This window comes from Lissotriton vulgaris, chromosome 6 (assembly GCF_964263255.1).
Source record: "Lissotriton vulgaris chromosome 6, aLisVul1.2, whole genome shotgun sequence".
Classification (NCBI taxonomy): domain Eukaryota; kingdom Metazoa; phylum Chordata; class Amphibia; order Caudata; family Salamandridae; genus Lissotriton; species Lissotriton vulgaris.
Genome location: NC_141694.1, coordinates 584,709,112 through 584,735,453, shown reverse-complemented (window position 1 = coordinate 584,735,453; position 26,342 = coordinate 584,709,112). Strand labels below are relative to the sequence as shown.

At 43.1% G+C, this 26,342-nt stretch overlaps 1 protein-coding gene across 7 annotated transcripts in view; it reads left to right on the top strand.

Annotated features, from left to right (window-relative positions):
- Positions 1–1,333: 1,333 nt before the first annotated feature.
- Positions 1,334–26,342, top strand: part of SYNCRIP (synaptotagmin binding cytoplasmic RNA interacting protein) — a 640,060-nt gene continuing 615,051 nt past the window's right edge. For 5 of the 7 annotated variants that reach the window (XM_086926590.1, XM_086926589.1, XM_086926588.1 and 2 more), the window contains exons 1-2: positions 1,354–1,708; positions 3,118–3,277. In XM_086926590.1, the coding sequence (XP_086782716.1) occupies positions 3,130–3,277 (148 nt within the window). In that variant the 5' untranslated portion in view covers positions 1,354–1,708; positions 3,118–3,129. Of the gene's footprint in view, positions 1,709–3,117; positions 3,278–26,342 lie in introns of all 7 variants that reach the window. The other 2 variants (XM_086926591.1, XM_086926592.1) reach the window with 2 other exon arrangements.

Genomic DNA, 26,342 nt, shown 5'->3' with positions numbered 1-26,342 from the left:
CCATCTGCAATGTTTTCACTGTATGATTGTATGTGTTCACAAATGATTAACACACTGCCTCTGAGATAAGCCTGTCTGCTCGTGCCAAGCTACCAAGGGGGTGAGCAGGGTTTATCCAGTAGTGTAATCCCCTTTCCCTGACTTAGAAGAAAGGGTCCCTATTTGGTCAAAGGTACCTACCTCTGCCAACTAGAGACCCCCAGTTCTAACAGGCCTCATCATTAGTTACTTCACTTGTCTCTATTGCTGTAGCATAACTACCAACTTACAAAATCACTTCACCCTGTGAGGAGGTGGCAGGCCAGGTGCTGAGAGCTATACAAGAGGCACTCTGCCCCTCACCAAACCCCCCACCAAGAAAAAGGGTCATTGAGGCTGTCGCCGATGTCCTGAGGTGTTTTTACACCTTTTAATGGACATTGGCTTCTTATAACCTCTGAAAACGATCTCGAAATCCACTGTAAACAGTGGTTTTCAGCTTGTTCTCCCTGCGATTTCGACTCCTCACCGGGTGACCATTTGAAGGGATATACCAGGCATCCCGGTTTTGCCTAGAACGCCCCCGGTTTTTCAACAGCAGATTTCAGGAAATTTAGCTCATGTCCCGGTTGTTAGAAAGTGGCAGGATTTTTTTTTATATTTTACAAAGCAGGGATAGTTAGCAGTTGTTAAAAAAATGTAATTCACAGGCAAACTACTGGGTTTTTAAATTGCTTTTTATTTTTGTTCTTATTGCTGGTTCTGTAATTCTTTCCTGTGGAGCGCTGTCATTCTATGCGCTCGCTTGAAGTAAACTTGTAGTCCTTCTATTTTTGTGAAATGTCCCAGTTTTTGGCTTTAAAATTCTGGTTGCCCTAGGAAGAGAGATAAAGCCGTATGATACACGGTGGCACCCTGCCATTTGGCAGGTATGGTGCATCACTTCGTTCGTCTCTAGTGACATTTGCCCATTCAGGTTTTTGTGTCTAAATCGGTAACAGTGTGTTATAAAGTGGTTAAGACATATTTGCGCTATCAACAGTTACCTTACATAAGTATATCGATGATCCTGCTATAGTGAAAACGTACACTTCAGTTTTGCTTTCCTGCAAACGATGGTCAGGGCAACGTCGATCTTTGGAGGAGACGAGTGATGCGTCTGGAAAAAATTGCAAATCTCGTTCTCTGTAGACTCTCTGGCGAATTCCCACATTCACTGGGCCATGCAACAGACACATCCTAAAAGTTCGGTTTCGCCAGCTGGCTTGGGTACTGACTACTAGAATGTTACTACTCTACCGCCGAATGCCAACACATGCGCACACTAGAAGCGTCACGAACACTGACTGACTTTAATGACGTGTCCCATCCCCCGAGTCCAGCGGAGGCGCGCGCGCGCTTGGACTTGTGCAAGCGTTCAAGAATTGGGAATGGATTCGGCATGAATCGGAAAGCGTGCAATTACGAGCTACAGTAACCCCTTCCTCTATGCCCAAGAAACCCCGGCTCTGCTTCTTCCTGTCACTTCTCCGAACTTGCCACCCCGGCGCACGCACGCGCAGTGCAAACGGCCGGCGGCTGCGGGAGCGCGCCACCGAACGGGCTCGCGGGCTGCCAGCAGCGTGAGGCGCGGCCGCCATTTTGCGAGCGCTACACTCGCCGCTGGAGGAATTGAGTGGGGGGCAGTGCTGCCGCCACTACACGCAGGGAAGGAAGCCAGAGCTGCGAGGTGTGTGCACCGGGGTGTCCCCTACCCTCCGAGCCCCTGCCCCAACCTGTCTTCATCCTCGTGGCCGGGGCTATGTTTAGGGGCGCTAGGCCGCCCGCATGGCCGGGCTTTGTGTGCCGGTTACCGGCCTCACCCCGCTGTGAGGGGCGAGCTTGTCAGAGAAATAGCTGTGTGGATTAGCATCCCCCTATATGGGTTACCCGTATGTTGGTCAGGGAGGTGGCATGGTATAAGGGGCGCACGAGCCAGCAGGGCGCTATCTGAAGAGGACAGCCTCTATCGGAGCACGTGCGCCGTGTCAATGGAGTCGTGAGCTGGGGAGTGGGGAGAGCTGCTTCCTCTCAATTGCGGGGAGTGGGTCGGATAGGCTTTCATGTTGCTATCGGCTAATGCTTTGCACGTGACACGGGAAGAGGAGGGTCAGTGAGTGTCAAGCCGGTTTAGTTTCACTATTCGACCCCCATGCGGGTGACCTAAAGCTCAGGTTGACTGCCTTTTCCGGGGTCTAAAACTGAAAGCTGTTTGGTTGACACCACCTTACTTAAGATAGGTGAAGTATGGATTCTTCTGTGTTCTCAGAAAGTTTACAAACTTAGTAATGACAGTGCTTTGCAAGTACAATGACCAGGTTACTCTTTTGTTATATTGTCAGCAGCTCCGCCGCTTCACTTAACTCAGTGCATCGGGCGAGCCTTCGTTGTAGATCCATTTACCTGGGCTGCACCTCGTGATGCCTGATTCTGTAAAAGGCGAGCCCGAGACGGGAAAAGCGTTTTCCAGTTGACACGGAGAGGAGTTATGTGGTCACTATAACTGCAAAGCGTGTTCACGGTCTATCGTGCGATTTCTACTAATTTGACTCAACTAGGACATATTAACGGCAGGGTTTACTGTACACATTTGTACTGGGAAGTACTCTTGGAAACTGGAGCAGCCCTTTAATGTCGACTAGAGGCCACTCCCTTTTGGGTGGGATGCTTAAATCTTACATGCATATAGTTAGTCCTCCCGGAAGCACTCGTTTACTCTGCGCCATTTAAAAAGAGCCTTATTATACACAGTCGTAAATATTAACCCACTACTCTGGTGAACTGATCTTAAATTAGATCACATGCTCTTAAAAACGGAGTTGGCAGTTTTCGTTGAGAGTAGTTCACCCGGTCCTGTTTTTAAGTACTTGTAGTTTTTCATTTCCGAATTATTGCAGATACTGAGGACTGAGTGAAGTACTCGCTTACACTGAATATGGGAAACCTGAACCCTTATCGTCCATAGTAGGTCACGATCAAAGTGGCCCGTGCCTTTAGTCGTGTGGCGGAGTTTCCAGTTCTTACCCAGTTTTCTTTTGAGAGACGTTTCAGCGATGCCGGTCTTTGTATTGAATATTGCTATTTATTGCATTTCAACAGCATTCTGGCAACATGGCTTCAGAACATGTCAATGGGAATGGCACTGATGACGCTTTGAATTCTTCGACAGTGATTACCCATTCAGAACATTTCCAGACGTTGCTCGATGCAGGTTTGCCACAGAAAGTAGCTGAAAAGCTAGATGAAATTTACATTGCAGGTGAGGACCTGAAATTTCCAAACCTGCTTGCTTTGAAATCTCTACTTATTTGATTTTGGTTACGGGTTTTGAGGTTTTTTAGAACTTGAAGCTGTTATCTGTTGTTGTTTATGCTTATTTTCTTCGTTTGCCTTCAAGCAGTACCTTTTTGATTTTAGCAAAAATATACGTACAGCATTCCTGCCATATGCGCTCATCCAGTGGTCTTTAAGGGGTCATTCGCACTTTTCTTCCACCCACTGCAGCATAGAACCCGGGGCATTAGGGAAGCCCTTTTCGGCCATTGGCTAATTTCACTGTCATTGATGCCATTCTGCGGTGTAACAAGAGGACATCCACACAGAGTAATTCCCTTTGGTGACCAACTGTAACAATGTGATTTTTGCAAAAACAACAGTTGATGGACATAATGTAGAACCATGTCATACATTCACCCCAGTACAGAGATCTAGGACTAAATCCGTCGTTTTTTTGCTCACCATGCCATTCCAGTTTGAACCTAGCCATATGCAAATCAGTCTTGACCCTTTGCCCCATGGGAACAGTCCAGCCCGAACTGCCAAGCCAGATGTGTGATTTTTGAGCTCAAAATATTTTTTCTTTTAGATTGACAAGAGCCCAACAAAATAGATTTGTTTGCAAAAACCATGACACAACCAGCAGTGAATGCTAGACTGGTTGGATTTGCCAATGCATGTTTCTTCTTGATGAATAATACCTCACTCTCGTATACCGGCGATCTTTTATTATAACATCTCTTGAATATAGCAGGACATTGTTTGTTCCCCCTCCTATTTGGGAGAATGTTTTGCATCCCTTGATATGTACTTGTGAATCCTTCAATTTGTACTTGCCTTTCAACTTTTGGCAACTGTGCATTAGAATCTTTTCTGAAGTCGTTTTGTCAAGTATATGGTTTTTATAGTATTTTTTAGTTATTCACACTTTTATATTTGCTGATTGAATCTTGGAGGTATCGTTTATTTTTACATGTCTGCTACTGTTGTTCATGCTCGTTTAACCTTCATATGTAGGTACACTGTGTGAGCCCTGCACTGACGTTGCATCATTTACTAAACTGTGCATATTGTATATGTTCAGGCTACTTTAGGACAGCCCTAATGTGTTCAGGCTACTTTACGACAGGCCTCTTGTGTTCAGCAATTACTTAGCCATGTACAATAAATCACTTTATTTGAAGTATCAGCTAGCATCCTAATCTCTATCACATTATGAAGCATGCCTGTCTTTTCTGGTGGAAAGACTCAATAATGCCCCAAAACAAATCTTTACATGTCCATATACAGATCCCAGACTATTTGGGCCACAATTATGAGTGCTCCCCAAGGTGCATGCAGAAGTAACTGCACCCTATAATTATCATATAGAATTTATTGGGTACAATTAATAGCACCAGATACGAGTTTTGCTCCCAAAATAGGCCATAATGTGTATAGATGCTGATGCTTTCAGCAACAATATGTGCATGGTCTTGCTTGCTAGTCCTTTCACCACTGTTACATTTTGGTGAGCTTTGACAGTTCCTAATTTAATGAAGGGCTGCAGACTTTCTTACCTGATAATTACTTGCTGTAGTAAGTGATCCACCACTTCCATTTGCAATGCCTGTGCAAACAGGTAGTTGGGCAGGGACAGTCTTTAAAAAACAGAAGTGGGTGGGGGGGGGGCGTTCTTAATTAAGAAACAGTCTTTTGGGTTTGTCACTACCTTAGCACAGCAATTGCAGCAAAAATGACTTTAAGGCACTTAAGTTGGTTATGATCGATACAGCACATTTGGCGTATCTGTAGCCTGTTAAACTTTAGGACACTTGAATGTGCGCGACTCGTGAGACAAATTTAGCCTGCGTGATTATGTAGGTTGTCCTTGAACTCGCACAAACGTTGCAAAAAAGAGAGGTGTAAGAATACCACCAGTATTAGTAGGAGGGATCTGAGGGCACGACGTTCCCATACATTTTTAATTTTACGAAAAACAGTTCACTTTTTTTTGTTGAAAGACAACCGCTCCAGAACAGTTTATTCTGAGTTGAAATGCTTCCGCTGAAGCTTCAGGCAGAACAATTGTAAACGTGTTCAACTTGTCAAACTGCAAACGTAAAGAGTGCTTGGAAGCCTATTTTGGCTTTAATTAATAGAATCACTTGAAGCTTCCTGATGACGCAGATTGTTTTCTTTTTAAGTGGTATTGCAAGGAAGTTTCCATCTGAGCTGTGAAGTGTGTGCTTTTGAAAGACAGTTATATAAAGCCTATCCTACAATTTGTGTAATGCAAGTTTAAAATAATGACATACATGTCCACAGTGTTTTCTGTCAGACTGACCTCGTTGCTTTAAACATACACAAGCCCCTGTTCTCCACTGCACCTACCGGGTTTCAGTTCTGTGGCTCTCTGGTTACAGACACACCTATGCAGTGCATTAACTAATAGAGGCTGCTTTGTTTTTATATGTAGTTATATGTAGTTACCTGAAGGTGGAAGACTGAAGAAAAAAAAGTGACTGAATATTTTAGTTTTTTAGCAACACCTTTGAACCTGTCCCCTAGGCTCACTCATCCCCTGTCCCCATTGAGCATAACATCACAGTTCTCATACCTTTTTTCCCCAGTGCTCCTCCACCCCTTAGAATACTTATCTTTTTAGAGACCCCTTCAATTCATCATGTTTTTTGACCTTGCCTAAGATACCCGGAATCCCTTATTATTGGGCATCCCAAGGCATTTTTATCTTTGCTGTGAATTTTTTTTTTAATTTGAAAAGTGCTCCCTGAAAAATGACTGAGCCTATCCTGGTTTTTATGGACTAGGATAAGATCTGATGGTGAAGCATGACGCTAATAGTGTGTGAGGGTCTTACAAAAAACTAAGCAATTTATTCCTGATGCTTGATCCAGCTTGTTCTTGAATACGCAACAGGGTTGGACTAGGGGGTGCAGGATATATTAGTGTGCAGGATATTTTAGTGTGTGGTGAATAATTGAAACATCTTAGTGACATGGAAACACGCGTAGTCACACTATCCACAATAATTTTTAAAAAAGCGTAATGTGCAATACTTGCACATTTAAGTTTAAAAAAACTAACAGCATCTGGATTACGTTTTGCAGTCTATTTTTGGTGCATACATATGAACATATTTTTTTAACTTAAATTGTTAGTTTTCACTGCATTTCTAACCATATGAACTTTGTCTAATTAATGTGTTACAATATTCTAAGATCTGAGTATTATTTATTCATCATGAGCAATAATTCAGAAATAAAACCAGTTTTCCTATTTCTCAAGATTTTAAATTACTCCAATAATACATTCTGTCAATTCATAATTGAATCTCCAGTTTTCAAGCAATTATCCAGTTATTGAACCAGATTTCAGTTCTTTACGATTAGTGCGTTGAAATGTCAGGTGTACAAGCGGCTATTCTTCCACACACAAACAGCAACTACTGTGCCTATTTCCATATGCTGGTTAGATCCAGTTGCAGTGATCGGCCCAGTCTAAATGTCTAAATATGCTTGTCATTTATTAATGTTTTATCATGTAAATAATTATTGAAGCCCTTATGTTATAACCATGTCGAAAAAATGCAGGATGGCCGTTTATTTTACTCTATAAACAGCTTTTGCTTTACTCTTCTCCTTGAAAGTCACTCCTGTAACATTAAACACTAGTATTTATCAACATATACCCATAGGCACTGCACTACCATGTTAAAAAATATCTCGGTTCTTTTATTTATTAGGGATTACTTCCTAGTTGTTCCTGTGATTAAATGTTTTAGCATACCAGTTAAGGAAGAGATTTAGCTGTGCTATCTGATTCACTTACCTGAGTTGTTACAACTTGAATGGGGCTTTATTTTCAAATAGCAGATATCTCCTACCACTGAGCCTCCCCTATTTTTGTAAAGTAAAGAGTTTCTTCACCACACCAAGCTTCCGTTTACAATTGGAACATGCCAGATTAAATGGTTGTAAAGAAAAGCGATCGCATGTTCTATCGAATTGGATGAGGTCTCTGATGACCATTTTAATTTTCAATTTCTAATGATCAGTATAGTCTCTCTCACTCACAAGAATTTGTATAGCTCGCTACTCACCCGTAAGGGTCTCAAGGCGCCGAGGGGGGTGTGTGTGTGGGGGGGGGGGGTCGCTATTGCTCGAACATCCAGGTCTTGAGTTGTTTCCTGAAGGAGAGGTGATCCAGGGTCAGCCGTAGGTGGGTGAGGAGGGAGTTCAATGTCTTGGCTGCCAGGACTTTTAAACAATTGTTGCAAGTCAAGTCAAATAATGCTTTATTCGAGGTTCACTCATTAAAGCAAGTACATAGAACAATATAAAAAACAGATTAACAATCATTACTGTTAAAGAATAAAACGTCCAGTTAAAGATAAGACTTGATAGTATATTAAAATTCAAATACAAAGTACAGAATAATATTCTATAGAAAACATTTTTGTAAAAGTACAGGATAAATGTTTTGGAATAAAATAATTTTCTGATTAAAAATGACAGTATAAGTTGCAGACCGACTAACTAAAAGAAAAACAATCAAGTGACTAACCGTCTCTGTCTAATAGACCATGCCCATCCGAGATACTTAGCTGTAGCTATCGCTAAAGGCATTAAAGTGCTTGTGCATATGATACGTAGAGCTACAGTACTACTAGTGGTGCCCAGATTTTTACATATTGGTGTTAGCCAAATACGTCTTGGGTCAGAGTAGGCTGTACAGGAAAATAGAAAATGGCCAACTGTTTCTTTAGCGGCACCACAAGCAGGGTGTTGCTTTATAACGTGATGCTGAAAAGATAACACACCACACATCTTTTTGTAACTGAAGAAAAAAATCATGCCCTTAATGTCTAATTATATAATTATTTAAACAAATGGTCACTAGAGCAAGACTTGCACGCAGTCCATTTTAGATATAGTAGAATTGGCATAGTAGGTTGCAGTACACGCACATACAAGGTCCATTAAATGGATCATAAATATTAATTCCACATAATTTATCATCCTGCTATCAACGTACAGATTTGATTTAAACATTTATTTACAACAAATGCCAAACGGCATTCAGGCGCTTGAGCCGGATGGAAAAAGGTTGCCACGCTATCCAGTACTGAACTTAATTTACAAACAACCAGGTTTTTAAAGCTTTTCTGAAAGGCAGGATAGTCGGACAATTCTTTATTTCACCGGGAAGCGGGTTCCAGGTTTTAACCCCTTGCATGCTCATGACGAGCTCAGCTCGTCATGAGCTACAGTGCTCCGGTGCTCATGACGAGCTGAGCTCGTCATGGCCTTTACAACGCTCGCACGCTGGGCTAATTCCCCTGCTGTTCTGAACGTTCTAAAGAAACAGGTGTGGCTGTGACGAGCTGAGCTCGTCATGAGCACAGGAGCACTGTAGCTCATGACGAGCTGAGCTCCTCATGAGCATGGGGGCGCTGCATGGGCCCCCCCTCCACCCCCCCCCCCCCAGCACAGCGGGGGAATGTACCCAGCAGGGAAGGGGTTAACAGTTCCTGAAATAAAACTTCTTCCGCCCCAACAAACTTTTAATTCTGGGCATTTGAAGGAGTTTGCACTGAGCCAACCTCAAATTTCTGGTTAGTGTATGCCATTTCAATTGCTTTTTCAAGAAGTCCGGTCCTGCCCCATGGAGTCCCTTAAAAGCTAAACATTGTGCTTTGAATATAATTCTCTTCTCCACCGGTAGCCAATGTAGGCTTTTCAACTTCTGACACCAACTGGGTGTCATCAGCGTACAAGACCACTGAGAACCCACATTGCCTGATGATTTTGGCCAGAGGGGAGACTTACAAATTGAACAACGTGGGGCTGAGGGCAGAGCCCTGAGGCACCCCGCACGGGAGCGAGTACTGTTCTGAAGCAAAAGCTCCACTTCAACTGATTGGACTCTATCAGAGAGGAAGGGGGTCAACAATATAAGGGCCGGTCCTCTAATACCCAGTTCTGAGAGTATGTTGATTAAAATAGTGTGGTTCAAGGTTTCGAAGGCCACTGATCTAATAATATCCCCCCCCCCCCCCTCCCCATCATCCAACATAGATCTCAGTTCTAGGGAATAGAAGGATGACAGTTCTAGGTGGTTTTGGCGCTTAAAACTATATAGGCAAAACAATCCCAGATTCACTATTATTTTTGGTTGTTGAGTGCCTAGGTATGGGTTGTCATCCTTACCCACCGTAATCCGTAGATTCAAGTATATGTACAATCCTATCACACCAACATTAGATATTTCACAAGAAACAATGTCACAAATTTCAATACACAAGAATAATACAGATTGAATTATATGTATGGCTCATTTAATCTTTAAGACTTTCTCCAAGTCCAGCCAACACGTGTTTCGTCGAATGGGCAGGAACCCACGACTTCATCACGGCTGGGAAAGAAAATATAATACAAACAATATTGGAGTTTCGAGATACATTGTCTCGTGGTCACAATTTGTACATGTTAATTTTTTGGATATTTTAGTTTACATGTCATGCAAGTGAGAATGTTATATTTAGGGACATATAGCATTTCCCGTATAGGACAGATATATTGTATATCTCTTATCATTATGTGAGAAAAACTTGCTAGGAACAAAGAGGTGGGAGAGAGAGGATATCTCCTATAGAAAGGGTGAAGGTTGCCTCATTATATTAGAGACATGAAGATGTCCCACAGTTCATTAATCTCTGATATAACAATTTAACTTAAATATTATACAGTACAATGCTTGCCTCACAGTACTTTGTATAATTGTATATTGATTAATGATATGTTAATATGACAAAACTGTCAATTTGGCATACTATAAATGCTTGTCTACTTTATTATCTACATGTACTTGGCCCCATGGTTTGGAAATCGGACATCACCAGGTGACAAGCACTTGTTAAATATATAGGGATACACCTTAACGGGACAAAACGCAATTCGTAAGTAGCACTCGACGCTTCGCCCCGCACTCGATTTGTATAAACAGAATCACGGGCACCAGCTTTGCACAACTTTCAATATCACGGTGTATCTACATAACAGACACCGTCTCAATATGGCGGACAGAAACGATGCGACTGGTCTTACGTAGACAGTCTAGTTTCCATGCGCAGGAAGGCGAACCCTAGGGACATATATACTTCCGGGTAATAGACGCAGGCTTTCCAAAATACGGAAGAACCTGCTCGACACGGAGCCACAATACCGCCTCATGACTTCAAAATAGGAAGGTAAGATATCGGAACGGAATAGAGAATTATGCTTTAAGTTAGAGATCAACGGAATTACGGAACATTAACGAATTTCCGTATATGTGATTTTCTCTCCATTACATGATCGACAGCTGGCGTGAGGACGATTACTCAATAAATAACCAAGGTGAACATCGATCCCTCTAATAATTGGATCGGAACTTCAAAATATCCCGATCACGTCTGAGATTACAGACTTACCACTAGTTAGAAGGTAAGCTCGTTACCCCATTAATGATATGAAGTTAACAATAGGAGATACTAGCTGTTCTTTAGACGCAATAGTATTCCACCTGGTTAATACACAATATATACATTATATATCTTTCCACAGCTCGAAATAAAGGATAAATAATCGGGGTCAAAAGAGATTTTCAACCCATGCCACGTGAGGCTGGGTCGGAAGTATAACCAGCCAGAAGGTACGTCTCTGGGCTGGTTTACTCAATTTCACTATTATTCCTGTACTGACATGTTGATCATAAATCTTTATGAAATTCATTTTAGTAAAACTTTTGATAATTTACAGGCATAAAATATACCATTAACGAATACAAGGTAAGCCTGAGTATTCATACTCTGCCTCAACAACTATTTTAGGCACCTCACAATTGGAGAAATACACATCCATAATTGCGAAAAACTAGACTCTGCACGGGCACCTGTATAAATCACTTAATATGGCACGAAAGCGGTAATACCCGACTGTGAAAGCACACCGCCGGTAAGAGATTGGAATTCTGGCACAACCTATGAAGTGAATGACTTCACGAACTGTGGGGCATCTTCATGTCTCTAATATAATGAGGCAACCTTCACCTTTCTATGGGAGAGACCTTCTCTCTCCCACCTCTTTGTTCCTAGCAAGTTTTTCTCACATAATGATAAGAGATATACAACATATCTGTCCTGTACGGGAAATGCTATATGTCCCTAAATATAACATTCTCACTTGCATGACATGTAAACTAAAATATCCAAAAAATTAACAACATGTATAAATTGTGACCACGAGACCATGTATCTCGACACTCCAATATCGTTTGTATTATATTTTCTTTCCCAGCCCTGATGAAGTCGTGGGTTCCTGCCCATTCGACGAAACACGTGTTGGCTGGACTTGGAGAAAGTCTTAAAGATTAAATGAGCCATACATATAATTCAATCTGTATTATTCTTGTGTATTGAAATTTGTGACAATGTTTCTTGTGAAATATCTAAAGTTGGTGTGATAGGATTGTACATATAGATCTCAGTTCCTCGGTGGCCATAATCGGGGCCGTTTCTGTACTGTGCCCCTCACGGAACCCATATTGCGATGGATCCAATAGGTTTTCGGAGGAGATAAAGGATGAGAGTTGCAAAGTAAGTATTTTCTTACAATATTTCTGCGCGAAAGGGTAGTCTTGAAATGCATCTATAGTTGCTTGGCTCAGCTAGGTCCAGCTCAAATTTATTCAAAAGTGGTAAAATTGAATTGAAGCATTTTTCCATGCAGCAGGAAAACTACTTGACCCAATTATCCCTTTAAACAAGACCCACAGTTGCTCACTAACCACTTCCGGTACCAAATGCAATATTTTCAGGGGACAGGGATCTTGCGGAGCCCCATATTTAGACGTTTTAACCACTTTGATAATCTGCTTTATGGGAGGTGGCGAGAAACAGGTCAGAAGGTGGGCAGGGTAGGCTTCGTTTGATCTACCAACCCGTGTTACCATGCCGGGAGGTCGCTATTACTGACCAGGAACTTTAAAGGTCCGCGTGGCTGCTGTTTGGATTTAGACCCAGGCCAAGCATCCTCTTTTATACATAGGAGGAAATACTAATATATCCAGGACTCCACATCGTTATTAGTTATCCCTGCGAATATTGGAAGGGCCAGTGCTTCCTTTACTCTTGGTAGTGGACTGGGTTTTCTCCTTCAAAGATTACGCCCATCAGTATCAGCTTGAATTTTATCAAGTAGAGCATCTGTGTCTTTTATAAACTTGTGGACCTGTGAAGTTCTTTCACGTTACGGTGTCGCTTACATGTACAGCTCTCTGGCCTATTTTCTGCAAGAAAGTACAGGCATTTCCCCGATTGATGGATTTGCATTCTCTTAATAACGTCCGTTTTTCAACTACAATCGGCTCTTAGTTTGAACCTAAACAGTAGAGCATAAGCCCTGACGAAGTTCCAACCAGTAACTAAACACGTTGGCTGTGTATGTGCATTGGGTAAAATTACCTAAATAAAGAAGAAAAAAAACGTTTGGACTAAAAGCATTTGTGTAATTCCTTAATGGGTGCGCCTCCCACCTTTTTGTTAGGTCTCGCCTGTCGATGCGCATGCGCATCGAGCAAGCGAGACTATAGGGGCTCATAGACTCTTTATCTAACTTGTTCATAATTAGCTGACCGTATTTGTGCCTGGGGACAACGGGCACGGGAAGTGTGCTGCACCAATATTACTTTTACTTGGACTAATGTTTTGGTTGTGCTGAACCCTGGTCAGGTTGTCCTGTTCTTTTTGGTTGCTTAGGCTGGCAAGCCAACTGAGGGCATGTAAATAAATGTATTGCCATATCAACTAAGATTAAAAAGCAACCCAGACCCCTTTATTGATCTCTCTGACCCCCTCCCATTGAGCTTGTTTCATGATGCTTGTATTATGAACTGGTTGAATGCAGTTTTAAAATCCACAAAATGGAATGAATGAAATAAACATTTATAGAGCGCATAGCTACCCTAAGGCATCCCAGCGCTATCTGCAGACGTGGACCTAGGGGACGAGTCTGCTATAGCCAGGTTTTACGTTTTTTCCTTAAAGATAGATGATTGGTTTCCTGTCGAATATCAAGGGGAAGGGTGTTTCACAATTTAGCCACTTTGTAAGCAAATGGTCTGTTTTTTTCCGGTGTGGTGGGGCCTAAACATTTTGGCCAAGTTGGCCCTGTACTAGAGATGGGAGGATTGCCTAGGCGCATGAATTTGGTCTTATCCCTGTTTAATTTTAAACAGGAGAGCTCCATCCATTGTACAACTTTCTCTAGACAGGGACCTAAACTAGCAGATTAATTTTCAGGATGATTTAAGGCCACAACAAGTTTTCATCGGCGTACGTGACCATTTTAATGCCAAATGGTTGTACTATGTTGGCCAATGGCTATATATATATATATATATATATATATATATATATATATATATATATATACACACACACACACATTTGGGGACTGGAGAAGGAACGATAAACATCTGCATCGGAGTCAAATAGACCTGTAACACTCACCTCTACAGGCCATTAGTGGCACCAGATTGCGGGTTAATCTGGGCTCCTTTGAAGTCAAGCACCACTCTATAAACTTATGGGGATTGTAGTCTTCATCAAACCGCAAGTTAAAAGACTCTAGAGCACGCTGCACTCCAACTATTGGGAGGAGCCAAGGAGGTACTAATAAGTGTGGGACTCTTTATTCCGACGATAAGGCATCTAAAGAAGACTGTTTGTCGAAATGCATTGTGTCCTTTTTGGTTTCTTTACCGAAGTTACAGAATTTTGATATGTGTGTTTGTGTGTGTCAAAAATCGTCATCGGGAACTGTGAGACAACAGATGAAGCGAACCCAGTTGGTGGTGCAGTATATTTATTTAGTGCCCAACACCACCGCCGCCATAACGCGTTTCAGCCTGCGTGGGGCCTTGATCACATGACACAGTTGAGCGGGCGGATTGTACATTTAAAGTGAAAAAAGTATGTTTAAAGTGAAAAAATTATGACGTGTTTTATGTGCATCAGCTGCAGTGTTTTGGCTAATAGACCTAGAAAACATACTGCTGCATTTCCACACACTGAATATTATGTGGAAGGTCAGAAATAGATGTAACATACATAAAATCGAGCAGAAGTGATAGATACCACCAAAATAGCAGCACATTGAATAAATATAAAAACATATAAATAAATATATGTACAAATATCCTGATAAATACTCAATAATATGCTCTTCCGCTCTAAAGTGTCTGACCACATTTGTTGGTACAGCCATACTCGTATTGATAAATAGAAAAGCAGCCAGAAACAGTTAAAAAAATGTAAAACTGTTTCCCATGGGCCACCACGGTTTTCACATTCACTCGGGTGTCTTTTCTTTATTTCTAACCCCTTCCACCCTCCCCACGAACTCCGCAGTAACTCCGCGAAGCTCGAGAGATGCAGTCATCCTCTTCAAACCCCCACAGTAAGTTAACGCGACTGCACGCCGGGCAGTTTACCCGTTTGTACAAGCGTCTCCGCTTTTATGACAAACCGCTGATTTTCTCCCTCTGTTGGTTGCAGCACCGATGTGAGCCGCTGACTTATTCGGAAGTGTAAGACTCATTTTACATCGTTTAACTACCGCTCCGCTTAGCGATCACTTTCTAATACCAACGCTGCCTTTAGGTTTATTTAACGCGCCGCACAATGGGTTCCACATGTTTATTCACCTCCCCTCCCTAGTTAAACCGGCACAATTCCTATCACGATCTATTGACCGCATGCTTCCTCATTCAATTTCCTGAACTTGCATGCACTGAATTTCTTCCTGGTATTCATCCATTCACGCGTGTTTAGATAGCATGCACACAAAGTTTTCAATTACTTATTTTTTTCGTTGATCTAACATGCAGTTATTGTATCCTTCCCACAGTGCTCCTTGATAAAGGACTACACGAGTCCGAAATGCATTGGAGCATACCTTGCAACATTAATCATTTGATTACTGTCATTGGAACATATGGCGTGATGTAACGCCACCGTACAATTGATGACTTGAAAATGTACTAAATACACAAACTTTTGAAAAACATCCTCATTTGAACTGTTTCTTGAATCAGCAACGCTGAACTCTAAAAGTGTGCCCATATACAGGGATGTGCTTACGTATCACGTAACACACTGTTCTGTTATATTTCTGGACGTATTGGCCAGTTACGTCACCTGTTGGAGCACCTTCATTGTGTCTCATCTCATTAACCGCCCTTCACAACTTTTGTTTATCTCACATTTGCTGTGCGCCTAAGCCTCTTCTCTAGCTTCATATCTACTTTCCACTGCCTTGCAGGCTGGCAGCACGCCCTCTGGATCATCTTCAAGATGCAATACGAGGACATATCTAAATCCACTGAAGCACATGCCGAGACATTGGCATTTGATTCCGACGCAACGGAAAGGATATATGCACTGATCAACGATGATTTAACCCAAACACATTCCAGCAGAACGAAGGAACAATGTCTCAAGCAACTACTCTACTTATCGAAACGCCGTGTGAATCAAAAACTTCACGCCAATACCCTAATTAAATATCACAAATCACTCCGTATTCCCCGCGGCCTACGCATTGCGTTAAAACCTTCCCTATGCAAAAATTCAAAGACCTTTCTTGACAGATGGTACGCCATCCTAAATAAGTGCAGCTTGGACCTAATCTTGTTAATTATAGAGGAACTGTCAGGAATCCTCCAAGATTTATCTTTGGAAATCACTACCACTGAAAGTGAACTTAAAGATCTGATGACCCCTGAGGAATTAACCACTACATTGGAGGACATCAACAGACAAATCGACCGCCACACCAGGGAAATCAACGAACGAAAGTTACGCAAATTTCGGCGTGACATTTTAGACTACAAACTTGGGGAAGTTTACACTTGGGCGGAAGTCTACGCCCAACGACGAAGAAATAAACCATACTCTCAAAACACTGACACCTCATCTTCTGATAGTGATACTACTAACCGCCCCCCAAGACCTCAACCAACTGAAAGAACAACCTCCAAAGAACGTCCAGCTCAAGCATCCACCTCATCGACAACCATCACGGAGCCTTTTTTAGAATTAGGCCCAGACAGAACCGACGACCCAGACGGGGCAAAAGATCAAAGAAAAGACAATGGAAAGAATCAACCTCAGAACAAACCCAAAACAAGAAAGAATCGCTAGTCATAAACATTTCTGACACCGATCTCACAACTTTTGAAATCCAAACATTACAAAAGGGCATGTCATTCATCCCAACTAACAACACCAACCTTCTTGAACTAGAAGTCAGCACATTTAAGCTCACGAGAAAATTACGCTTAAAACACTTTTTTGAAAAAGTTTTGGAACCAGTTGTGGAAACTAAACCGGATCAACTATTGGGCCTACGACCTAAAAGCAACTACATGCCTCCAAGCAGCCACAAGAGTATCGATACTTTTGAAACTTTAGTTCGCCAGGACATAGCCAAGATCAACTTCAAAAAAACCAAAAGAAGGAACATCACCAATAAGGAACATGACACATTGAAGAACATCGCTAACAACACCATGATTAAATGTTTGAAAGCTGATAAGGGTGGTGCCCTAGTCATCCTCAATGCAGATCTCTACACCCGTAGAGCCAGAGAACACGTCTCAGACGCACAAACATACCAGCCACTTGAGGGCAACCCCACCAAAGAATATAAAACCTTGCTACTCAACATCGTCGACACAGCTAGAGAAAACAACACTATTGATGACAGAACCAAGCGATACCTGATCGTGGAATATCCCAGAAGTCCTACTCTTACAATGCTGCCAAAAATACACAAAAACTTAATGGATCCTCCATTTCGGCCTATTGTGTCCACTCGGGGGTCAATCCATGAACCCACAGGCAAATTTATTGACCGCCACTTGCAACCCATGGTAACCAATTTGAAAAGCTACATCCGTGACACTACTGACTTCATCAATAAATTGAATTCCGTTCAAATCAAGAAAGATGAACCCATACTACTATGCACCGCTGATGTTAAGAGCCTATACACCTCTATCCCCCACGCTGGGGGCATCGAGGCCATTGAAGCAGCCCTATTGAAATCGGACATTGCAGATTCTCTGAAAACATTTATTTTAGAGCTCATGATCTTTACTTTGTATCACAGTTACTTCCGTTTTGAGGATCATTGGTACCTACAAATGTCTGGGATGGCAATGGGCAATTGCGCCGCGCCGACATACGCAAATATTTATATGGGCAACTTTGAAGCTAATTACATCGAAAACCACACTGATTGGAAAGACAACCTTCTACTATATACACGGTATATAGATGACCTTTTCTTTATTTGGAAAGCATCCCGGGAACATCTGGAATCAGCCTTATCTACCCTGAACACCAGGGACGACCGCATTGAGTTCACCTGGAACATCTCAGCCACAGAAATTGCATTTTTGGATGTACTTGTAAAAATCACTACTGATGGCATTGAAACCGATCTATACCGCAAGGAAACGGATCGCAATAACACTTTACTGTACAGCAGTTTCCATCAAGAATCTTTAAAAAGACACCTTCCATTCAGCCAAATGCTGAGAGTGACCCGGATAGTGTCAGATGAACATAGGAGAGACTCCCAAATTCAAGTCATGGCCTCTAGATTCTCTACTAGAGGGTATCCTGATAACATCATTAAGGACGCACAAAACAGAGCACTTACCGTCTCAAGGTCTGAAGCCTTGAAAAGTAGCAAAAAGGATCTCAATCCCAGATTGACATTGGTCTCCAAATTCTCCACCGCGAGTAAATGTTACAGAAAAATCATATTAAGACACTGGCGCATTCTATCATCGGAACCAGACTTTGGAAACCTATTTAAAGATCCCCCGATCTTTGCATACAATTGCCCTATGAACATCAGAGAAATCTTATCGAGACCCACTGATACACCAAGGAAACATACAGGCACACGTCCCTGCCATCACTGCAGTAACTGCAACAATGTCATATTGGGTAACGTCATACATCACCCCATGAAAGGCTTTGAGATTCCTCTAAAAGTTGATGCCACTTGTGATTCAGCCAACCTGATTTACTTGTTGAAATGCCCATGCGGGAAAATTTACATAGGCAAAACCAGCAGAAAAATAAAAGTCAGACTCAATGAGCACAAGTCAAACATCCGAACTAAGAACACTAAGTCTATTCTGGCGACCCATTTCAACGAAGCAAATCACAGCATAGCCCAGTTGAAATACCTGGTATTGGAAATGGTTACCCACTGCGAGGGTAGAGACAACAACAAAACCCTCCTACAACGGGAAACATCGTGGATTTACCAACTTCAATCTTTGAAGCCCTTTGGGCTCAACGACAGAACCGAATTGAGCTGTTATCTATAATCTGATTGTTTGATATATTGAACCCTCGTTCTGCATATACATTGTTACCTTTACTTGTTGATTTTTCCGTTTTATTCATCATTACAAGATGGCCACCACGGTTTTCACATTCACTCGGGTGTCTTTTCTTTATTTCTAACCCCTTCCACCCTCCCCACGAACTCCGCAGTAACTCCGCGAAGCTCGAGAGATGCAGTCATCCTCTTCAAACCCCCACAGTAAGTTAACGCGACTGCACGCCGGGCAGTTTACCCGTTTGTACAAGCGTCTCCGCTTTTATGACAAACCGCTGATTTTCTCCCTCTGTTGGTTGCAGCACCGATGTGAGCCGCTGACTTATTCGGAAGTGTAAGACTCATTTTACATCGTTTAACTACCGCTCCGCTTAGCGATCACTTTCTAATACCAACGCTGCCTTTAGGTTTATTTAACGCGCCGCACAATGGGTTCCACATGTTTATTCACCTCCCCTCCCTAGTTAAACCGGCACAATTCCTATCACGATCTATTGACCGCATGCTTCCTCATTCAATTTCCTGAACTTGCATGCACTGAATTTCTTCCTGGTATTCATCCATTCACGCGTGTTTAGATAGCATGCACACAAAGTTTTCAATTACTTATTTTTTTCGTTGATCTAACATGCAGTTATTGTATCCTTCCCACAGTGCTCCTTGATAAAGGACTACACGAGTCCGAAATGCATTGGAGCATACCTTGCAACATTAATCATTTGATTACTGTCATTGGAACATATGGCGTGATGTAACGCCACCGTACAATTGATGACTTGAAAATGTACTAAATACACAAACTTTTGAAAAACATCCTCATTTGAACTGTTTCTTGAATCAGCAACGCTGAACTCTAAAAGTGTGCCCATATACAGGGATGTGCTTACGTATCACGTAACACACTGTTCTGTCCCATGGGCTAACAGCATCATTTAAAATTCCTGAGAATTTTTGAAATGGCACCCAGTATGTAACCATGTGTTGTTTTGACTCATGATTCAAACAAACAAGATAATACAGCCCGTGTGGGCAAATGCCAAAAACATCCTTGTTCGATATTAATTAAGTGCAAAATTCGCAAATAAATAGTCATTATATAAAGTGCAAACCATGTGCTAAAAAGTTCATGAAATAATCTAAATTAAGTTAAAAACCAAATTGGTCTAAGAAGTAGGCAGCAGCATATGTGTACAATTTAATCATTTAGACTCATTACAGATAGGTTAAACAATCCTTACTGGCATTCAATCCATTTGGGGCTTTGCAGTCCAAGTATAATATGCCTAGTCTCTAACTTCCATAGTAATGCCTCACAGTCACCGCCTCACGGTCACCACCTCTCCTCAACGGATGCACTGTGTCGATCACATAATCTCGGAGATCTGCTGGGTTCTTGGCATGGAATTCATCAAAGTGTCTTGCGACTGGCTGGGTACGCCGTGTTGCCGTTGGTACTGGCCCGTATGTGCTGGAGTATCCTTTTGTGCACCTGCAGCTTAGTGCTGCCCACATAGCGCAGTCCACAAGGACACTCCAGCACATACACTGCGTACTCCGTCTTACATGTCAATTTGCTTTGGATACAAAGAGTTTGTCGTTAAAGGGAGTCCTGTATTCTGTTTGCTCACACCATTCCTACAGGCTTTGCAAACTGAGCATTTGATCAAACCTTTACTGCTGTTCAGCCAGGAGCTGTTCGATCTGACCTCTTGGCTGCTCGATACTAGGCAACTACTCATAGATCTCGGCTTGCTTTAAGTGATACTGGGAGAACGTGTCAGTTCACTACCCAATCCGGGATCACTTGCAATTAGCACCCAATTCCTTTTTACAATTTTGCTAATAGTTTGGTGTTTGCAGCTGTAGGTTAAAATCAATCTAGTCTGTTTGTTCTGTTTAAGTCAAATTCTTTTTGCCTGTCAATAACTGCGACCTGCCTGGTTGATTGGCTTTGCATATGGCCTTGTCAACAAAATCTGGGTGATAACCCCCTCCTCACAAATCTGGCCCTGCATTCTCTGTGACCCCATACAGTCTTTGTCAGTGCTGCAAATTCTTCTAATACGGAGCATTTCTCCATAAGGGATGCTCCTAATTAGGTGTGCAGGGTGATGACTGGAAGCGTGTAACACGGCATTACCGGAAGTAGGTTTCCTGTACATTCTAGTTTCTAATTTGTTTTGATGGATACTAATTTCAACATCAACCTGTCACTGATTTGTCCAGTAAAGCGAAGATTCAAGTTGTTACTATTGAGCTCTCCTATGAACTGCAGAGCAGAGCTTCACATTAAGAGCCCTTCCAAATAATCAAGAGGTCGCCAATATACCTAAAGCATTTCACAACCTTATCAGATATCATTTCCGGGTAGTTGGGTATGAGGTCCTGTTTTTCCCAGTATCCCATATGGAGGCAGGTGTAACTAGGGGAGAAACCGGACCCCATAGCCACTCCCCTCACCTGTTGGAATACCTGGTTGGAGAATAGAAAGAAATTATTTTCCAGGCAAAGGTTAATCATTGAGGGGGGCGCTAGGTTGGGCACGACCACGATGGCCGCGCAACTGTGAGGCTCCAGCCCGGCCAGGCAGACAACCATCCATTAATGCCATCCTTGCATGTTTGGGAAGTAAAAAACAACAAAAAATCATTTGCTTGGAGATATCTTCACGAGGCATTAGAAGAGTTCTCGCTGATGCCTATATGGAACAAAACGATAAACAATGGATCATTAAAAAAAATAGTGAATCGAACATCCAACTGCCTATCACTTTTACATGACAAAAACGTGCTGGCAAAAAGAAAACACACGTGGACTGTAATAAATGCCTACGAAAAAAAGAAAGTACAAGAATACCTGGAGATACCATGGTCCGAAAGAAGTAAACAATGGTTTATGAACACAAGATTTGGACTTCTGCCAGGCCTTAGTCACGCTCTGCCATGGAAAAAAACTAACTCCAATCTACTGTGCAGACTGCAAAGGTGGAGAAGAAAATATTGTCCACCTTCTATGTATTTGTCCTGGACTACGTAGGGAAAGATGTGCATTACTCAAACCTCACCTCAATCTCCGGGGTATAAGAACATGCAGGCAGGCACTGAAAATTTGTCTTCATCCAAATGATATAGTCATGAATGTTGCCTTTGTAAAATTTTTAAAGATAATAACTGCTGAACTAGAAAAATAGATGAGAATTTTTAAATTTTAATAATGTTTTTAAGATCTAAGCATTTCAAACTTTAAGGACAAAATTGTCTATTTTATTTTTTTACTGTATCGTACTATATAAACTGAATATGATTGTGTATTGGAAATATTGTAAAATTTTAAATAATCAAACAATAAAGAAATTACTTACTCACTGGTGAGTAATTCGTTCTCACCGCTGCATGCCCTGAGATCTGCGGAATCCTCCGGTGCCCTCAAGTGTGTAGGTGGCCGGATCGCAGAATAATCGCTGCATCTGCTGGGAGCGATAAAGGAAGAGCTCCGACGGAGGCGGTAACTGGGATAGCCTGAGGCCAGAGCTGTCAGGAAAAGAGGCAGGCTGGCAACGTACGACGGCTGGGGTCCTAGCAGATGCGACTTGGCTCTTCCCGGAATGTTAGACCCTGCACTCCTCCCTCTTCAGCCTGACTCCACCCCGTGACATAGCCAGACTTATGCCGTTATGGGGCGCACAGACACAATCTACAATTCAAATCAGGACCCAATCCAATGGTGTGTACATATATCAGTGACTCACAAGGGGGGTCCAAATGTCCTGCTCCCCACTACACTCTTGTACACATTATAAGGAGGTAATGCACTGTACTCCGCCCACGTTAAGACCTGTTCTCCCGGGCAACACCACAGAACACCCACTCAAAGTGAGCCAACCCGAAATTGGTCGCACAAGTCCACATCAAACATTGGACTCTACTCTTGATGGAGGAAAAAATGTGCGAGAAGCAAATGACCCCTCACGGAAACACCACCATCGGGGTAACTGGTATGCAATTTCCAGACAGGCCCCTGTCTCATCATCGGTGGTCACTTGCTTCTCAAAGAAAAGTGAGAGGAAAGGAAAGACGTGTCCAAAACAAACAACACATAAAGTGACAAATAGTGAAGTGCAGAAAAATCTGCTGGTGACAAACACAAGTATAACTGAGTGCCTAAAAACACACACAGCACACCAGTCCCTTAACCAATTTTATTCATAGGGCGGTGATCGTGTGCTGTTGAATATTAAAAAGGCTGGTAGCTAATCATGCATACCCTTACCTACTGCCAGTGCAGACATGTTTCACTGCTATGTTTCGTTAAGCAGTTTCATCAGGGCTGCACTCAAATGCTGCCACTTCACTTTTTTGGACACTAGTTCTGTAACGCGCTGCCAGGAGAGAACAGGTGAGAAGACCTATTTAAAAACATGTAAACCCTAGGGTGGCAAAAAACACACATGGGGAAGTAAGTAAGTATGGTAATGTGTGGAATATTACCAGGAGACAGCCAAGCTAATCATACCCGCCGCTCCGGTATCAACAAGGTCACTGGGTGCTTCTAACATAAGTATGTCCCTAGATCCTTGGAGAAACTTTTTATCTGCAGGGAGAGAAAACGTGCAGGGGCTTGTATAATGTATTGTCTCTTTCAATGTGCGCAGTCATACATCATGTTGGATACATATCATAAGTGCCCTTTATAGAGCAAACAGCCACCAGCTCCCTCATTGCTACATTCGTATAGAAATGTACGGGAGAACTACCCCCTCAAAAGGACAATGACCGTTGCGCTGTTGCTTGTACCACAGATTTAAACAGCCAAACCGCTGTGCCCGCCAGTTGCTTGCTAGTGAGTAAAAGTGTGATCGTAACAAACTATTACATTTAAAACAGTCACACTGCGCTTCCAATACGCCCACGGCGTCGAACACACTCCACATCTCACATGGAACAAGGTGCCCCCTTGGTACTTCCCTGCCGGGTGACTCCCGAACCACCTCCTCACCGTAACGAGCCTGGAAGACGCCTTTCCTCAGCCGTGCCAGTGGCCCGTCCGTAAGGTATACAAATACGGAGAGACGGCGGGACCACGCCCATCACGTTACAACATGTGATCGCGACCACGGGCGCGGCGGCCATCTTAGCCTAGTCAACGGACAGTGTATAGAGTCATATCTCGGGGCGTTATGTTGTGATTGTGCCCCAAAGTGGTCCCAAGGTGCCGCAATATTCAATCTCCTAACCATCCAAGGAGAGAATTATGAATGATTTATTAAAAAGTGTAAATATCGGGAAAAAGGCACAGAGCTGTGAGTTAAGAGTATAAAGCTGGCAGAAGAATAGACCACGTAACCTATGTGTGCCCATAGGGCAGAAGATGTTATGCCATATCTGAACACAGAAGGGAGGGGGCATCTACTATTACCTCCAAAAGAGAAGAATACATGTGCTGCCCTCCCTGTCACATGGCTGTAGCTAAACATGTCACAACCATCACATGACCATAGGTGATATTGGCCATTGTAGCCACATAGCGGTTGTTTCAGAAATGAAAAAGAACCCCTTTGGGACTGGGAGTGTCTTCCCGGAATGTTAGACCCTGCACTCCTCCCTCTTCAGCCTGACACCACCCCGTGACATAGCCAGACTTCTGCCGTTATGGGGCGCACAGACACAAGGCAATCTAAGATTCCGTTTGAAACCCGCAAGGTGCCTAGCTCACAAACCGTGGGGCGTGCGGACTCTGGTGCTGCAGGTGAGGTGGAGAAAGACTGGAAATCGTTGCTATTGAGTATGAGACAAAGCCTCACTTGTATAGACGCTAAAATGGACACAATGAATTCAAGAAGGGAAGCAATGGTCAACAAACTAGACCAGCATGACCATTCGCATAAAAGAGGTCGAAACCAGAGTGTCTGACCTGAAGGACGGCTCCACCACCAGTAAAAGTCAACTCGCACACATGGACTAACTGCTTTGTGTCATAGCCGAAAAGTATGAGGACTTGGAGGCACGCTCCAGAAGGAACAACGTACGAATCCTAGGCCTGGCAGAAGCCCCCAATGTGGACCGGATGGAGGACTTCGTTGAAAAATTAGTAACTGACCAGTTCGGCAGGTAAATCTTTCTCGGACCACCTGGTGGTGGCACGGGCACTTAGATCTCTGGCGGCTCGACCTCCCCCGGGAACGGTACCGCGACCGGTTATAGCCCGCTTCCTGAACTATCGCGACAGGGACACGGTTCTATGTCTGGCTCGTGAACGTAAGCAAGTACTTTATGAGCACTACCTTGGCGTTCTTTCCTCACTTCACTCAATTAGTACAGGTGGCCCAACGCAAGTTTTCCGCAGTTAAGAAAAAGCTTCAAACGCAAGAAATTCCCTACACAATGCTGTACCCAGCAAAACTGAAGATCACTCCTCTTGGGAAGCAACAGTTCTTTCAGAACCCGCAGCAAGTTGAGGACTACCTTAAACGCCACCGGAAGGCTACATCAGCAGGTTCGGGAGCTCAAGACTGTTCCAGATCTCCCTGCCCTCTATCAGAACAGGATTGAAGACTCTGCTAATTCTATACAATTTGCAGGCCTCCAGATCGATCCGCAGCTGTTATCCCGAACTGCAGGGGTGATGTATGAAACTGATTACCACATATATTACTTATGACTCTGCCCGGAAATCTGCCCCCGTCCCGCCGGGTCTGACTGTTGGATACAGTTTCAGAGGCGGGTGAGAGTAAGGGAAGCAGAGGGCAGGTTATGTGCCCCTGGTGTTTCACTAAGTGGGCATTCCCCATATCGCCATGTTAACATGGGGACGTCCGAAGTATGTTGGGGGGGGGGGGGTTTCAAGGTTGGGAGGGATTTGTTCTACCCAGCAAGTTCGGGATGCCGGTGTGGGAGGTGGGAGACAATTCCTTAGATGTCAAATGCCTATCTATTCTTGCACTGATGGCAACAATAGCACGAATGAATGTAGATCGTATACACAGGGACGATGGCAGTTAATACATGTGACAAGCACAGTGTTACAATTTTGTCATGGAATGTACGCGGGCTGAATAACCAGAGGAAGAAGACAGGTGCTGGGATACCTAGACCACCACCATATCTCAGTTGCCATGTTACAGGAAACACACCTGTGCCCTGTAACCACGCCCCAGTTTGCATCGAGATGGGCATCCCATCGCTCCTTCGCATCCTACTCCACCTATGCTAGAGGGGTCACGATCTTGGTAAAAAAAAGGGGGTGTCATTTGTGCTGGGTGGGTCCGAAGTTGATACGGGTGGGCGCTATTGCCTCCTATGGGGAAGACTGAACTCATATGATGTGACCTTTGCCAATTATTACGGCCCCAACATTGACGAACCCCGCACACTCCTCTGCAATTATGGAACAGAATTCAAGAAATCGGCACAACGTATGTTGTGTGGGGCGGGGACTTTAACACGACTATCCGGCCCCAACTGGACCGTTCTAACGCATCCCCTGCCCATTACACTAATACAAGTAAAGTGCATCAGGAGCTAATAGTAGATAACTACCTAATACTCTTGGAGGCATATGCAACCTGATGGGAGGGAAGGCACC